The 18,038-nt window shown below is 44.6% G+C and overlaps 1 protein-coding gene across 1 annotated transcript in view; it reads right to left on the bottom strand.

Moving 5' to 3' along the window:
• The window catches only part of DCBLD2 (discoidin, CUB and LCCL domain containing 2), a 91,295-nt gene extending 84,878 nt beyond the window's left edge, over nucleotides 1-6,417 (bottom strand). Inside the window, exon 1 of the mRNA XM_019548542.1 lies at nucleotides 6,306-6,417. Coding sequence (XP_019404087.1) covers nucleotides 6,306-6,417 — 112 coding nt within the window. The remainder of the gene's footprint in view (nucleotides 1-6,305) is intronic.
• Nucleotides 6,418-18,038: the final 11,621 nt, after the last annotated feature.

The raw sequence follows: 18,038 nt of genomic DNA, 5'->3' as shown, positions 1-18,038 counted from the left end.
GATGGTAGCACAGCAGCAGCGTGGGGTGGTGAGTGGCGGTGTTCTGTCCTTGCTCCCATCCCTGGTCATTCCTGATGGGTAATGGCTTGCTTGGCCCATAAGGGTTGAGGTGCCCCTTGCAACACAATACTGAGGACAGCAAAGGGCTCAAGGACCAGTGAGTCTTGGTGGGGTTCAGTGGACTGGGGCCACACTAAGGCCTATGGGCTGCCTCCCAATTTATTTTGCCAGCAACTTGTAGGCTATCAAGAAGTCTGCAAGGGGCTGTTTGTGGGGGGCCTCTCCTGCCCCCACATACTGGGGGGCTGGAGGCAGCAGGTCAGGACCAGGCATCATTGTTTACATATGGGTCCTGGTGCAAAAAAGGCTGAGAACCACTCCCCTATAGAGTGGGCTATTGGGTAAAAAGTTAATTCACTTCACCCAAAAAGAAAAATGAAGTTGAAACTTTGGCATTTTGGCCCAAATTTGCACACAACCACATGTATAATAAGCTAAGAGCTTAAATTCTCCCCGTTCTAGTGATAAACTCTAGAGTTAAGTCTGTGAGGTAATGAACAACTTTTATCTTCACATCAGGGTTTGAATCGTGCATAGTAAAATAAGGCTTAAAGCAACATACTGAATGAGAAAAATAATGAATGGCTATTTTAAGTGAGTATCAGTCTTTCTATGCACTGAATGGAGCTTGTAGAAAGGACAGCATGTCTTCTTGTAATTAAAGACTGAAAGCAATTTTAATTCTGGCACTTCCTAACTTCACAAAATTTAAAGCACTCAAATCTTTATAAATATTCTTTCAATGTGGCAGGGAGTGGGGGCAGGCATGCATGAATAATGACAGTTCTAGAATTAACAATGGATTACAAAGGAAAAGTGTCTTACTTAAAATCCAGGACTCTAACCATTTAGGGCTATTGCAGCTTTTTACTAGAGATGCACTGAAAGACCTTCATAGACAATACCTACGGCCAATTATTAACCAAACGAGTAAATTGGATGCTTATCTTGCTGGGATCCTATGACCCCAGCTGACTTCCTGCCCTTTGGGCAGGGGGCTGGACTCCTGAGGTCCCTTCCAACCCTGATGTCTATGAAATCTATGAAACATATCGGCCAATACTAATCAGATTGCAGACATGCAGCCCAGCAGCAGAGCATGTCCAGCTGGTAAGTCTGGGGAGGGAAGGGATGTGGAGGAGTCAGATCGAGGCCCCCACAGTGAGGGAGGCAGTGGGGCAGGTGCTGCGAAGCTGTGGTACAGCACAAGATTGAGCCACGGGCAGCTTGTCTGTTGGGTGTGGGGGGGATGGCTCCTGACACTACACGCACCCTGGGAAGGTATGGGGGGCCTGTGTCCCCTGGATCTGCATGTGGGGTGAGGGTGTGCTGCACCAGCCTCTTCCTAGCAGGGGTCTGGGCTAGGGCTGCACTTGGGCTGGGTGGAGTAGGGTGGGCAGCAGCAGTGCTAGGAGGGGGGTTTAGAGGGGACTACAGCCACCCCAAAATTCACTGCTGCCCTTGCCAAAAAGAGGCTGGCACAGCTCCTGGCCCTGAGCCTGTAGAAGGCAGCCTGCCCTTGCCCTGCACACAGATTTGGGAGGTGGACACTTGCCCCCCATGCCTTCCCCCAGGGGTGTGTGCAGTGACAGGGGCTGTTCCTCCTTTCCCTCCCAGACAAACCACCAACAGCTGTCCCATGCCCCACCCTGCCACAGCAGGGCAGCACCAGTGCCTGCCCTTGCTCCACTCCCTCCCTTACTGTGGGGGCCTTGATCTGCCCCTCCCATGCTACTTATCAGCCAGATGCTGCTCTCCAAGTTGCCAGGCTGTATTTCTGCCCACATGCATGCTACAGCTGTGTATGTGCACATGGCACTTATCAGCATCATTATCAGCCGCATATGCCAAAAAAAGCCAATTGCCGATTAATGTCAATTTTTCCTTTTGTTGGTGCAGATATGATATGGCTCAATTATATCAGTGCACCTCTACTTCTTGCAACACTGGCAACTCCCCTACCCTGATAAGATGATAAATTATGATCTTCTGGTAGAAATCCTGAAACACCATTTTGGTAAGGGTACAATTTGTTAGGGGTGCACTAAATATATTGGTGGGCTATCAGATTGGCACTGATAAAAGGAAAAATGAAGTTATTGTCTCTTTTTTGGTCATTGTAGCTGATAATTACATCCGCATGCTCGGAGCACCCTGGTGAACATAGTTGTGTCCCAACGTCCTGCCACTGGCCTAAGTCTGCAGCAAACTACAGGTCCTGGTGTACAGTGGGAGGGGTACCAGAGAGTGGTTACAGGGTGTCATGCTTGGCAACAAAGGAACCATTACCAGTTCCTGCTGTTGCTGCTCTCACTGCCATAGCAACACCACATGCATAGCAGGGGCCTGAGCACTGGGGCTGGTGTGGAGACATTGGGCTGTGTGGGCAGGGTAAGGTGTGTTTTGTGTGTGGGACATTCTGCTTTGCTGTGCACTGGATGCCTTTCCAGAAGTGGCTACTCCCTGGCAGCTGCAGGAGCTCAGCTGCATGGGGCCCATTGGCACTGAGGCAGCAGTGTGCTCTGGGTCTCCCAATGTGCCTGGTGCCACTGTCTGCATGAGGATCTGCCCTGCCCACCTGGCATGGCAGCATGGGCTGAATGAGGAGTGGAGCTGTGGGGAGGAGCTATGGGTAAGGGGGTGACTCTCAGGTGAATGAGGCAGTCACCACCTTCCTCATTAAAGGCAGGAGGTGTGTGTGGCTTTATAAATGCAAAATAAACAAAAGTTTATTTATGTCAGTAGTTTAAAATGCCTTTGCCTTTTACTATTACTAAATATTGGGTATTGGATCTCTGCCAATATGGCTGGTTAATCCATTGATTATTCATATTAGCCAAGAACACTTTTATCTGTGTACTCCTGCAACTTATCACAAGTTGACCTTTTTCTATGAAGCCCCCCCCCCAAAACTACTCTCAGTGAACAGCACCACATTCAGCAATGTTGGTGATGCATAATTGGAAGTGGCAGTAAAAGGGGAACTTGCTTTAAATGAAATTTATTTCCTTTCTATAAGGAAGACAAAACCCCTCTAATTAGGGTTGAAATCTTTCCTGGCATCAAACACTTATTTAAAGGGACCAAGCTAGGAAAAACTTATGATATTTTGATAATTGTCTCTCTGTCTCATGTTATCTCTTTTCCAATGTAGTAGATGTGTGGAAGCCTTAAGCTTTTGGGGAGCCAAACACTTTAGATAGGGAGGTATGCAAATCAAACAAGCTTGAAAAGTAGGGGTGCACTGATGGAGAGTTTTGGGGCAGATACTGATAGCCAACTTTTAAGGAGGCTTATTGGCCAATACCAATCTAACTTTGGATACCAGCCCAGCAGCTTGAAGAGCAGTGTCCAGCTGATAAGTCTGTTGTGGGGGAAGGGGGGGGGGAGCAAGGCCCCCTGCAGTGAGGAAGTGGGATGGGCTGGGGCAAGCACTGCCCAGGAGGGTAGGTGTAGAACAGAACTGCAGCTCATCGTGGGGGGGGCATGGGGAGGAGGAGGAGGAGGGGGAACTCCCATGGCTGCATGTCGTTCATCAGGGAGCTGCTTGCCCATTCATCTGGCAGGTCCCACAGTTCATCTGGGGGGTGGCTCACTGGGCTGTACTTGGTGCTGGCAGCAGCACTGGGAGCAGGGGCTATGGCAAATTTTGGGGTGGCTGCAGCTACCACTGCCTGCCCTGAGCACAGCACAGCCCCTGCCCTGCCCCAATCCAGGGGCACATAGCCCCCCATGCCCTCCCAGACAAGTGACTCCTGGATGAGTGCTGCACAGTGGTGGGAGCTCCTGCCCCCTCCCCCACCCATGGCTCCAGCTGGGCAGTGCTTGCCCCAGCCCCACACATTCCCTCATGCCCCACCCCTTCCCTTCCAGCACAACAGATTTACCAGCTGGACAGTGCTCTTCAAGCTGCCTGGCTGTGTTTCACACAGCCTACATGGTGTTCTGTGGCTGCGCGTGCACAGGCCACTTATTAGCCATATTAGACTGATTTCTGATGCAGACAATTTTCTTTATATTGATGCTGAGCCAACATTAGACTGACAAATCAGTGCACCTCTACTGAATAACAAAGGGGGTGGGGGACGGTCTTCCAACCACTTCCTTTTGGGAACTAACAGGTTAAAAAAGGTTTGTCAAATTCCTTTCTGAATCACAAATGAACCATCCATTGGTGATACCACACAAGGGAATGCACCTGCCCCTCCACCCCCCCCCCCGTTTCTACACTAACAGCAGGGCATGGGGCTGCAGCCTGGCTGGAGCTAGGGCCCAGCTGTGGGAGTGGTGGGGCAATTTCTGCACCAACAGCAGAATGTGTGGCTGCAGCAGCAATGCATGGAGTTGTATTCCTCCTTTCCCTGCCCTGTGGTAGGGGTGCAGAGTTGTGCTGCCTCTCTAGGCACTTTAAGCTTTGCTTACGGAACTACTGTTTCTCCCACTATGTAGCCACCATGTGGCTATGGCAGCAATTGCTTTCTAGCATCGATTTTACATAGGAAGTAATTTCTTTTTAATGCAGTTACCTGGAAACAAAGTAGAAACCCAATGTTATGTTGTTACTGTGGTCTGTAAAACACCACCTGGGCAATCTCTGACCTAGCCAGTTCAAGAAATCAGTGAAATGTAGATTAACCATGTGTACACCTATCTCTATTGCAGACCCCTTTTGTGACTTTAAAATATTATTTTCCTTTCCCATTCAAGTCACAAGCACAAGACCAAAAAAACCTGTGGGAACAATAATACTTTCAAAGTCTAGCTATACTGTCAGAAACAAATTAAACTGAAGAATAAGTTTTTATAAAAAAAAAACAAAAAAAAAAACAAACTTTATTTCTGTGCTTTTTGTTTTGTTAAATCTGTTCCCTTTCACATATACATACAGAACTCTGAACATTTAAACTGGCACCAAAGCATTTGCTTCAGACACTTTCCCCCAGCCTGAGATGAAAGTGACAGTCAATTTTACACTTCTTGATCTGCACCCCCTCACTCCAGTGACCAAATGTTGCCTCCTCTCCCCACCACAACTGTGTTTTGTTTTGTTTTGTTTTTTTTTCCAAAGCTATGCTGGCTTTCACTCTTCATACCTGAAGAAGAATGACTTGCATTCAAAAGCGTGTCTAACTCTATCCCAGCTATGCAGTTGGGCCAATATAGGATGGAAAGCAAGATAGATTTGCACTTTGGTTTATCAGTAAAGTGGATAATTTCTACATATGCCTCAGTGCAGGGTCCCTGCCTGCCTGCCCCCACACATCTGGGAGGGATGTGGGGGGAGAGATGCTGCCATATGCATGCAGAGAGCCAGATCTCTCCCACATCTGATGTAAGCTTCAACTCATGTGTGTGTACTAATGTGTGTGTGTATATGTACCATAAAATCACAGAAAGTGAGGGTTGGAAGGAACCTAAGGAGGTTGTCTAGTCCAACCCCCTGCTCAAAGCAGGACCATCCCCAACTACATTATCCCAGCCAAGGCTTTATCTGCCTAGGTTTTAGAAGCCTCCAAGGATGGAACCCGTTCTGGTGCTTTACTACCCTCTTAGTGAGAGAGTTTTTCCCAATAGCTTAAACAATATGTAACCCCTTGCCCCAACATGCACCATAAGCATATTACCTCTTTCTGTCTCCATCATCCATCCATATCTGTAGATCTCCATTTAAACATCTTTGGAGACACATATATCTACACCTACTTTGGATAGTCCAGGTGCAAATCTCCCCTGCCTTCTACTTGATTTCTCACAATGGGCTAAGGCAATACAAGACACAGCCTGATAAACCCTTGCCTCTCTTCCACAGCACCAAGGCCCCGCAATCGGCAGTTCCCCACAAAGAATGCCCCCCGCACTCTAAAAACTAAATGAAGTTAAAAAAAACCCAATGAAAAGAATGAAATAAAGATAAAAGTGCATTAAAAAGATTAAAAACAAATAAAAATGAAAACCATTAACATACAAAAAATAAAATAAAAAATGAGAAAAAAAATCATCAACCCCCAGACAAGAAATTAAATGAAAGATAAGAGTAGGATGAATGAAAATAATGAAGAACTATAATAACTAGGGCGAATAATGAACCTACATGAAAAATAAAACTATAAAGAACAAAACAAAACGACTAAAAACATATACAATCTCCCTCACTCCCAAACGAAAGAAACCAGCCATAGCGGCGCACTCCCCCACCCCCCGGGCCGAGGGACAGGGGGTCCCAGGCGGGCCGGCCGCGCACCCACCTTTCTGCGCGGCGGCGCCCAGCGGCAGCAGGAGGAGGAGGAGGAGCGGCGCGGGCGGCGGGCGAGCCCCCGCGGGGAGCGGCGGCGGCGACGGCGGCCCGGGGCTCACCATGCCCCACGGCGGCGCCAGCGCATCCCGGCCGGGGAGGGGAGGGGCGGGGCGAGAGGTTTGAGGCTGCCGTGCCGCGATACTGCCCTGCTCTGCCCGCAGCCGCAGGCCAGGGAGCGGCACCCCCGCGCCCGGCCCGGCCCGATCAACCGCCGCCCACTGCCCGCCGCCCTTGGACGCAACCGCTTCCGGGTTCCGCCGCGCCCCTCCGGAGGGAGGGAGCTGCTGTGAGGCGGCCGCGCTCCTGAGTGGGCAGTCGCCCTGCGAGCGCTTCCCGCCGAAACCCGGGGGCGAGTTGTTGCTGGGGGCTCTCGAGCAGTCCCTGCCGCTTTTTTTTAAATGCCCGCTGGATGTATTCGCCTTATTTGAAATGCGGGGCCGGATTTTGCACGGTTTCGGGGCAAGCCTCGGTGTTAACTGAAGAAAGGCCCTGCTAAGCGCACCCGAAGTGCAGGGCTTTTTTTTTTTAATTGAAAATGTTTCGAGTTCCAAGCCAAATCCGTGGGTCGGTCAACAACCGTAAGTGGCAAACGTCAGGGCTAAAGATGTTTCCAGATCCTTTTGGCGGACATCCTACTTGCAGGCTCAGGCTCTGTGGCTTGGGGTTCAGATACCCCCAAATTTCACTTGCCCATAACCATAAGGCCCCAGGAGCAAGCTAGGGAGGAGTCTCCCATTTCCATAAAGTGGGCATAAAGCCAAGATCTTCCCACTGGAAGTGACTTGGGCGGAGGAGCAGAGGCGTAACTGGGTACTTGAGTGCCCAGGGGCAGCAGCCACATGGGTGGCAGTGTCAGGTGCTGTTATTTCTGCATTTTGCCTGCTCCAGTCCAGAAGCACGCCTGATAGTAACTCTGTGTCTGTTCAGGAGTGCTATATGCAGCTTAATTTCTAGCAGTTTTTGTCAAATAGGAATGACTAGGCACTTCCACACTGCCTGGCACAGTGTGCTTCTTTGTGGCACTCCTCTGTGCACCATGGAGGCAAGGTAGATATCCTCTGATTCTGGGTTGGCCTAATCTCTCCATAACCAAATCTTTTGACCAAGAATGTTTTGTTAGTAGCTCTTAGGCACTTATCTGTCTGTTGTTTCCTTGATAGACAGGGATAACCTGGATAGCCAAGGACCTCCAGAATCTATAGGGCCAGGGAGTAAGGAGTAAATCACAGGAGTCCAGCTATCCTAGTATGACCTTACCTTATTTAAATCATTCCAGAGATCTAGAGAGAAATTTCAAGTCTTATCCAGCTTCAAATAACCTCCTTCCTTTAAGGGTAAAAACATGTTGCTTTTCTTCATAAAGAGAGCCTATTGTCCTAGAATCCTTCAAGGTACAAACAGGTATCAGATTTCTTTCAGGCCTGTCCTGGAATCCTACAGATGTACAAAAGCGTTGTCCCATTTTCATTACTGTTGAAGTATCCAAGAGAACACTTTTTCCTGGACCAGTTGCAGCTAATTTATGCCAGAGACAGTCTGCATGTATAAAGGGCTACTCTGCTCCCAGGTCTTGATTTGGATCAGTCAGAACCACCTCACATGCAAGGTCCATTTTTATCCTGAATAGCATTCAACAAAAACAGAGTTAGTTAGATTAGCTGCAAAAGATGATAAATCACAACCTTCAAGGTCTTCTCAATAGGAATGGAACTGTTCATATAGTGTCCAGTTTAGTGTACAGGAAACCCTCACTTCGCAGGTTTGGCATTCGTGGTTTCAAATATTTGTGGTGCCGTGCCAATCCATGCTCTCTCCCCACTGGCCATGTGATGATACTGTTACAGCACTGGCAGCGTCTGCGGGAGCTCTGCGCTTCCCACTGCTGGGCTTCTGCAGCACTCCTGCCACTGCCAGCGCAGCCGTGCCCCCCCCAGCCACAGGGGGCACGCACCGTTCATGATGTAATCGCAGATTTCGCCATTCTTAGGGATCTCTGCAACTTAATCCCTGGGAATGGCGAGGGTCTCCTGTATTCATTCTAGAGCTAGGTAATCCTGAGTTATATTAACAGAAAGGCTAAAAACAGACATGGGATTTCCCCCAAGACAAAGCCTTTTACTCTGTGATCCTACAGACATACAAACACATTGTCCCACGTGAAGTACCTGTGAAGTATCCAAGATAGGACTTTTTCCCAGGACAATCAGGGCTGATTCCAGTTAATTGCCATTCAAACTGCATGTGTTTTCAGGTGAGTGAAAGTCTGGGACAACCAGATCTGGCATAAAAATGACATGTGTTTTAACCCATACTAAACTGAAATATTATGTGAAGCATGTTTGTATCATGAAGCTAGTTGCCAACAAATATTAGGAAATGAATTCACAGAATCTGGCATTTCCAAGGTTAAAAAAAAAGTCACAACCTTTTTCATCACATACACAAGCATGCCAGACCTTCAAAGAAAAAAGAATTAATGAATATTTCTCTGATAATTCTTTCACAGTATTAATGTTTTCCAGAGGTAAATTAAGGGTGCGTCAGCACATCGCCATATGGCAACATTGGTGTGGCACCATGCTTTAGTACTTACTTCCTTTTCGAAGTACTAAAGCATGGCACAGAAACTGCCTGTACTGCACCGTGCATGCAGCGTATGGTTAGATTTTGCTGCTATGTTGCCATAATGGCATGCTAAAACTGGGGAGCATGCTGCTACAGCGATATACCTGCTGATCATGTGTAGACCTTTGTGATAGCTACATTGCTGTAGAGTGCCGTACGGAGACATAGCAACACACTAAATTGCCATAGGGTAACATGTAGATGCACCCTAAATGACTATCTCTATTGCTGTTTTTGCCTTTCTCTCTCTTTTCCCTGGAAAGGATACTGATGCACAGTGCTTTTTCCCCAATTCTGACCTTATACTTTCTACGTTTCTTTCACTTTATTTCAAATACATATTTCAATGACTAATGTATTAGTTAACATACAGTAGGGAGCTGTCCTGATTGTCAGGAGTTGCTGTAGATGAGTTTAATGAGTCTAATTTCACTGGTTTGTTTGGTTCTTTTACACAGTGCAAGTTTATTCCAGGGAGACACCTTCTATTTCTGTGAAAGGAAACAAGTGACATTTCAGCTAGGCAAATTACTAATAACTGAAATACTGTTTTTCTCATCCACATTCAAATTCATATGCTTATAAACACTTCTTTTCCCTGTTATGAAGCCTGAAATTTCACATTTTGGAATAGATTTACTCGGTGATAAAGTGGAAATGACTCTTTTCAAAGCTAAAATGAGGTCTTTACATACATCTGAAGGCAAAATTCCTCCTCTTTACTCTTAACTGGACCCTTGGAACCTTCTCAGTTTCACGGTTAATATTTAAGATTAGGATTGCAAACTATCCATACATTCATGGAAGGTTTGTAAAAAGGCTGAAAATATCTGTCCTTAAGAGTGTAAATAAACGTAGCTATTTGTGAAAAATTAAGCAACCAACCATGAGTTTCACTGAAGGTCCATTATTGGAAAGAAATCAGAGGTATGCATTGAAGGACAGACAGAGCAGATTAGTGCCACGTGGTACCTGAGCATCAGCCCCAGTGCCCTGCACCCAAACTCTGACAGATTGTGTACCACCAATATAAAATTATACAACGTTAAGTACCACTAGCAATTTTTTGTCATATGAAGTAAGTTAATAAATCTGTTAACGTACCAGTGACAGGTTGTCTGCATACCACTGGTGGTACCCTTACCACAGATTGGGAACCTCTGGTTTAACAGACTATTTGGTGCTTTAGCTCTACCCTCCAAGTCATGTGCTGCTGCTGCATCCCACAGTCTGCCTGTAACACTGTCCTTTGGGCGTCTGTACCAGGATGGAGGTGCAGGGCCAGTGGGGATCAGGTTGCGGGGTGTGCTGGTGGGAGGCAGCATGGTGTGGGATGTAGTTGTGGGGTTAGAGGTGCCAAGGCATGTAGGGGACCCCTAGGGTAGGAGCAGCATGGTATAAAACTACTGCTGTAGTCAAACAGTGTTGCCCACTGAAGACATTTTTTTACTGATAATCTGCAAACTTTTTACTGACAACCAAACTTTTTTTTACTGTGGCTGGTGTTAAACTCCTAAATTTGAACCCAGACCTTGACCAGGGCGTGGCAACAGGTTTACATTTACATTATGTAAAACATGTCAATAAAAAAGTTTGGTTGGCAGTAAAAAGTTGGCAGATTGGCAGTAAAAAATGTTTTTCAATTGGCAACCCTGTCTCTGATATACATTTAATGATTAGGCAGTTGCTTTATTTTATTTTTTCCACAAAATGCATTCTAGGGATTCAGATGGGATTTCAGCCAAGATAATTACGTTATCTGCTTAATAACCATATCACACGATGCCCTAATGCTGTTTAGATTACATCTGCTGCTGCAGTACCATCAGTTTGGGCTCATGCATTTACATTTCTTAACACCAGAAAATCTAGGAACAAACATTTCACGATTGCCTGTTAACTTTACGTCAGAAATTTTCAGGGACACCCTTTATTAAGGTTTGATTTTGCAAGCTTGAGACATCTATGATCTACCAAAGCATTTAAATATGCTCTTAATATTAAGCATCTGAGTTTTCCTGCTGACCTCAAAGGAGCTGCTTAGATACCTAAAGGTAAAAACAGGTTTTGGATTTCTCCTAGGACAAAGCCTTTTATTTTAGGATCCTACAGACTTACAAATCCATTGTCCCACTTTAAGTAGCAAGATAACACCTCCCAAAAAACCTTTCAATACAAAATTCAATTAAATATAATAAAAATGTTGAAAGCAAAAATTGAATATGGATCCATTAGCATCCTTGCAAATAGGAAACACTTGAAATTTCAAAATTATACACAATATTTAAAAAAAATACCAACTCTAAACACTTACAGTGTCGCCTTGAGCTGAATGCATCTTCAGAATTAATAACTGCTTATTTATTAAACTGAAGTACAGGCTCTTGCCATTTCAATCTTGATGGTGGTGAGTCTTTGCAAGATCAGACCCTTACAAACGACAGGCTCTCATATCCCATAACAAGTCACTATTTTATCCTTTTACTTTGTTGCGATTTTCATTTTTTCATCTTTGTTTTGATTTTTTCTGAATAGTGTGCTCAGACATTTTTAAAGAAAAGATATCCCAGTTGCAAAGTTGGATCTTATTGCAGCCTTTTAAAAAGGGAAATGGGTATTGATTGTACATTATTTACAACAAGTGGCTTCAATTAATCTCATCATCATTTACCAAATTGCTAGAAGGAAGTTTTGAAAGATGAATCACTTTACATAGGGGTTTCTTCATGGTGTACCAAGCATATTTATTAGGGGAAGACGGACACAACAACATTAGTGTCTTCCTGCAAGCAAACACCACAGGTATTGAGGCAATGATCATCCGATATCAACTTCACTGGGCAGCTGACTCCAGAGTACTGAAGCAAGTTTTATTCTCCCAGGTCAGCCAAGGCATATGCTTAAGAGGAGGGCAGAGAAAGTGCTTCGGGGATCTCCTCAAGACCAACCTAAAAAAATGGAACATGGATGTAAACTTGTGGGAGACTATTGCCCAGGACTGACCCAAATAGAGGAAGAGTCTGCTGCAGGGTTCTCAGTACTTTGAAACCTCATAACAACAACAGGAGCTGCAAAGGGGGCAGGGGCCTTTTTAGCAATGGGCACACTGTTTTCAACTCCTGTTGACTCCGCCTTTGTTTACTGTTTGTTTCATTAGCATGGAATTACTTATGTATTTCATTCATTTATATGTCTTTTTGCTATGAGCGCATGTCTGAGACCTTGACTTCACTTCTTCGGTCAATGGGCGGACTTTGACCAAAACCTGGAAGCTTCTTCACCAATCCCCATTCACCTTTTTGCATATGTTTATCTGGGATTCTGTTAGTAATTACGTGTTGTTTTTTACATTCCAGTCTGTTTTTCAGTCCCAGGTTTACCATCTTCCACATTCCTAAGACTTCACGTCATTCACAGCACACAGACTCACTTGAAAATGGTTGACACAGTTAAGGTGGTTACTTAGCCTAAGCAAATGGCTGGCTTAGCAAAGCATTCATAAAATCTACTTTATCTCCTAACGCTACATATTTTACAACACTACTATATTGTTAAGAATATGCTTGCCTAAACGTCTTGCAGTGTTACTTTTAATATATCATTCTGCCTTGTGGTTAGCAGCTTCACTAGGCCATGGGCTAAAGCCTCATATTCAGCTGCAAATCCACTGTTCCCCAAGATCCAAATATTGTCACCCTAACAATCTTATCATAGAAGGCAATCAGTTTGGTCAGGCATGACTTGCCCTTGGTGCATAGGCAACTAGTAGGGGGTGCATATGCCCCCCCTGACGGGGCCAGTGTCCTCCCTGACAGCCAACACCGATGCTGTAGGTAGGGCTGGTGCCACCCCTGACAGGGTCGGTGGCTTCTGCAGGTGCCTCCCCCCAGATTCAGAAGGCACCAGTCACTCATGCCTTGGTGAATCCATGCTGAGTGTTCCCGATCATTTTCTTCTCCAATTGCTTAGAAAGTGCAAGTTCTCCAAGTTCTCATGCACTTAAGGTAGCTTATGCAGGGCTGAGTGTAGAAGACTCAAATGATCAAGGGCTTCTTCAGGACCTGGACAAGCAAAGCAATCAGAGAGTAGAAGAGAATTTGCTGGATAGCAGCACTCTTTCTTGTCGCTGGTATGCTCTGTTAGTACAAGCTGCCTGATTCTAACATTTTTAGGCATCCTGAATCTGTAAAATGAAGATAATGCTTCCTTTCTTCACCCTAGCATTGTTTTGCTTATTCACCCTGTGAGCTCCTCAGAGCAAAGACTATTTATTATGTTGTTATAGTATCTAGTACAATGGATCAGCCTTAATTATATCACAATAATTATAATAATAATAAACACAATAATAATAAACTAAATAGTAAGTTATATTTTCCTGTTTTGTTTTAAAGTTTAGGAGATGAATTCTGAGGCCCTTTGAGAAAAATTCAAATTCATTTAAAAGGAGTTTTATGAGGATACAGAATGTAAGATTTAGTCCTCAGAGAGATAAAAGGACAATAAAAATTAAATGTAGGCCACAGTTAAAGAAACAGTGCAACCAGCCAAGTCTTTCTTACAAGGGTTAGAGGATAAAATAACATAGCAAAATATGCCATTTTTATCTGAAGGTAAACAGGATGTTTAGAGACCTGTCAAAAAACAGACTCCTTTTGTGGCAAATTTTACATTGGAAAACATTTAAATGTAGGAATGTCCAAAGCCTTTCTTTCCCTTGGATTCTGAAACAGTGTATCTTTTACCTTTAAAGCATGGGTGCTCATCCTCCAGCATGGAGGCCAAATGTGGCCCATAGAGCCTTGACATCTGGCTCACAGAGCTCCCCATGAGTTGGGAGATTTGGTGGTAGTTAATACTGCCACTCCTTCCCACTGCTAAAATCCCAAGCCCCTTGCAGGTGGTTGGAACTGGGCTGTGACCCTCCCCCAGCATGACTACATCAGGACTGGGCTATGCCCCCTTCACTCCGCAGAGCCAGGGTGGGGCTGGGCTGCACCCCTTTCTAGCCAAGGGACAGGTCTATGCCCGTTCCCCCTGCACAGCTGGTTTGAGGCCAGGCCCTGCCCCTCTCCCTCCAGACAGCCAGACTGGGGCTAGGCCATGCCCCCTTCCTCCTGTGGAGCTGGGCCATGTATAAAATTTTCCACAAAAGGAGTCTGGGCCATGCCTCCCTTCCCCACCAGCTTGACTGGGTCTGGGCCACACCTTTTCCCCCCACAGGGCTGGATTGAGGCTAGGTCATGCCCTTTTCCCCCACTGCCAGGATAAGTTGGGGCTGAGCCAAGCCCCCTTTTCCCACATGGCTGGATCAGGGCTGGACTACCCCCCACCCCTATCTGCATGGCTGGATGGAGCCCCACTGCACATGCCCTGGGGGCTGGATTATGTACACCGGCCAGATCTGGCCCCTGGAGGGACCGGGCACCACTTATCCGGCCCTACAGACAAAAACATTGAGCACTGCTGTTCTACAGCAAAGGGATCAAGAAGCTGAATCAGAAATAATCCTTTTCTCTCCAAGACCGAATAGAACCCCTGCATCTCATTACACTAAATTCCAAACTTGTAATAGTGAAAATCAGTAAGCAACAAAAATATTTTTATTCTGTCATCTATAATTCCCTTATGCAGCATGAAGACCTGTGTATGAAAGCCCAATTAGCGAGGATTGCCATAGGGTACTTTTTAATATTTCAGTAAGTGCTTTACACTCAAAGCTTTTGCCAGTCGCTCACTGGTGATCATTGATTCTTTATTAAAGGTATATCATGGGCTCAAATCAAATGCCTCAGTCTGAAGACTTCTCAAACTTTGAGAAGCTACAGTATCAGAAGGGGATGGAGATACTGAGGAGCTGTTTTAGGTTACGCACTATGTTCTTTAGAATGGGCTCTAAAGAACATAATGAATTGCCTAGTGAGAACTCCTCCTTACCTCCAGGCCTTGAATACATACAAATTTGTACTGGTTTAACTAAATCAGCTTAAAAACACCCCATTAAACCAGTACAAGCTTGCATGTAGGCAAGACTTCCGTTTGATGAAATGAAAAAGATTTAGGGGGTCAGGGCAATGATAGGACAATGAAAAACAACATAGAAGTGTTCTTCTTTATCTTACACTTTCTTAGTTTTTTTTGCATGTAGCTGGTGGGTCAAGTGATCCCTACAGTTTTTTTCTCTGAAAATGGAAAAACCAAGAATTAATCATGCCTTGGATGATAAGAGATTATTACACTGAAGTTTTGATTTTTTTCCCCTGAATCAGCTCTTCTTAAATCATCTATCTGTGATAGCCACCATTTTGTTCAATAACGGGCATCAAAGCATGCATCACTCAAGTTGAGAACATTGCTTTCTGTAGTTTAGCTAAAACCCAAACTCAAAGACTGAGAACTTTGGCAAAGTTAGGGCTTGACTACACAGGGAAACTGACCAACAGAACTGAAGAGCTGTTTTGCCACTCTAATTATGGAGATGCAAGACCCTATGTTATGTGGATATATGAGGATTTTCTGTTCCAGACAAATGTGTGTGTGTGTGTGTGGGGGGGATAAATACAACTGGGTAAATGAGCTATTTTATAAACTCTCATTCGAAGCCAGTTTATAAAAACCTCATTTCCCCAACTATTTAGTTGGTCTAATAAAATATATCATGTTTACCCAAAGAATTTTGTTTGCCTAGTGGTAACAGAAGACATTTAGTCCTTTGCAGAAAGCATTAAGGGTCAGGTGACGCCATGGGTACCCTTCACTTGTACCCACTGAGATTGGTGAGGTTTTAGGCTGATGTGTAGTCCATTGTGTCTCTCCTATTCTGCCTAGAATAAAGGAAAGTCCTTTTTAAACACAAACAGGTTTGAACTCTGTGGGACTTTCAGTAACTGGGTTAGGGCAGATTTATTTCATCTCTATGTGGGATACATGAATATTCAAAGTCTTTGTCAGTCAATCATCTGTGAACATCTATGCCTAATAAATGATGTATCATGGGAAATGATATATCATGGGCTCAGATCAAAAACTTGGAGCTGACAACTTCCTGAGCTTTGCAAAGTTGGAACTGAACCCTGGCTTTGTAGTTCAGGGCCATCTCTGTTCTCTCAGTAGTCCCCACCCAAGTGGACAAAGTGTTGTATGAGAGCCCCTTCAGTGTTGCTTACAGCCCCAGGAAAATAAAAAGATTAGACTGAGGTTTAGAGTTACAGCAGTCATGTTGCTCACAGGGCATTCCCTGCTCAGTTTTATTGCCCCAGCACCAGTTCTATTGTCCCTGTATTAATGGGTCTGATTCTCTTCTCTCTTCCACCAGTTTCATTTGGCTGGATCCCTACTTCACTGGTTTCAATTTTGAGAATTAGTCCCTGCGTATTACAGGAAAATCAGGTTTTACATATGCATAGGTGCTACACATACCAGGAGAAATTACAACTGTATAATAGTTATAGTACTATGGAATGAATTGTTCATAGGTAAAATTATTCCTGTGGCCAGCAGGAGTTTTACCTACACTGGCATTCATAGTTTCATAGTGGTTAGGGGCTGGATTGTAGGCTTTAATCCTACTGCCCTACAGTGAAGAAACTGCCAGAAGACTGGAAAAAAAATATCTAAAGTTATGTACATATGTATATGTCCATTTTATATCAGGAGCCATATGAGAGACTAACATACAGTTATTTCTTTTTTGTTTCATACTGATCTGATGGGCCTATCCACATGAGTAGCATCTTGCAGGATCAAACCTTCAGTACAATGTATGGAGAAAAGCCAGTAGATCTTTTGCTTAGTATTAACTGCAAATGCACAATGCTAACACCATTAATCACCTTGTCCAACTGAAACAAGTGTCAAGCTGTTGTAAGAAAACTTGGTTTTAAAAAGCAAACACTTCTTGCACATTGAGATGTGTACACACTGATGGATTAGGTAACTCTGGAAAATGAAGAATGGCTGCACAGCAATGCTAGAAATGGAATGCATGTAAATGTCACCATGTACACAGAAGGATTGTGAAGAAATGAGAGGTATGTGAACCAGTCCTATAAAACTCAACCCCCTCCCACTGGTACTGCAAACTTCAGGATGTGACATTAAACAGCATGAATGAGAACATATGTGCTTTGGCTCACTCCATCACATGCAGGTTGCAGGCAGTGCTCTGAAAGGATGTTTTTCTCATTAGCAGAACTACTAAATAGTACCTAACTAATTCTTTTTTCTTTTTACTTGACTGAGCCACGGATGGAAACAGTACCTTAAAGGAGAGCATTAGGATGGAATTAAGTTCAATGAAGTAGGTAGGAAGTGGTACAATATTACTCCAAACAGGGGACTAACATTCTGGGTGAAAGTAAAGAACAATTTTTATTAAAGGGACTTGCTAGACAGGCTAGTTAATGAACAGGGAAATGGCTGTCAGGGAGTAAGGAGGAAGCAAAGAACATAAAATCACGGAATAAATCAGTACCACCCAGTTTAAAAAATGCCTGATGTTCTATTGCACTGTCAAACCAACTTTTAAAAAATTCAAGTTTCTGGGGTTTTCACCACTTCCTTTGAGAAATGTTTCTATACCATAATCTATATCATTATCTGGAAGTTTTTCCTGATATACAATCTATTTTTTCACATTTAATTTCATTCCATAATTTCTAGGCACTTCCTCTTGAACCACAATAAATAATGAATCTTTTTACCTTCAAATGTTTGCATACTGTTATCCTGTCCCCCTTCAGGGCCAGATCCTGCCAACCTTTACAGAGTAGAAACTTCCTTGGGAAATTAACCCCGCTGGCTGTGTTCAGACATGTAGGCATGTGTTATTTGTGGTGCTGCAAACCTTTCTACCACCACACGCTACCTGTGGTGAACATTAAAATGTACCCTGTACTGCAACTTTGCAGCATGGGGCCAAAATTTGCTACTGAGATTTCCCAGTAGCAAAAAAAACTGCCGAGAAAAAAGTGGTGCAGCTCATGCTACAACGCGCGTGCACCAGAACAAATGGAGGCTTAGTCTTCCAGAGAGATGCTTTGGCTGCTGGCCAGAGCAT

Source organism: Crocodylus porosus, unplaced genomic scaffold (assembly GCF_001723895.1).
Source record: "Crocodylus porosus isolate Cpor-Errol unplaced genomic scaffold, CroPor_comp1, whole genome shotgun sequence".
NCBI classification, from domain to species: Eukaryota; Metazoa; Chordata; order Crocodylia; family Crocodylidae; genus Crocodylus; species Crocodylus porosus.
The sequence above is the reverse complement of the archived record's forward strand: the minus strand, read 5'-3'. Positions and strand labels throughout refer to the sequence as shown.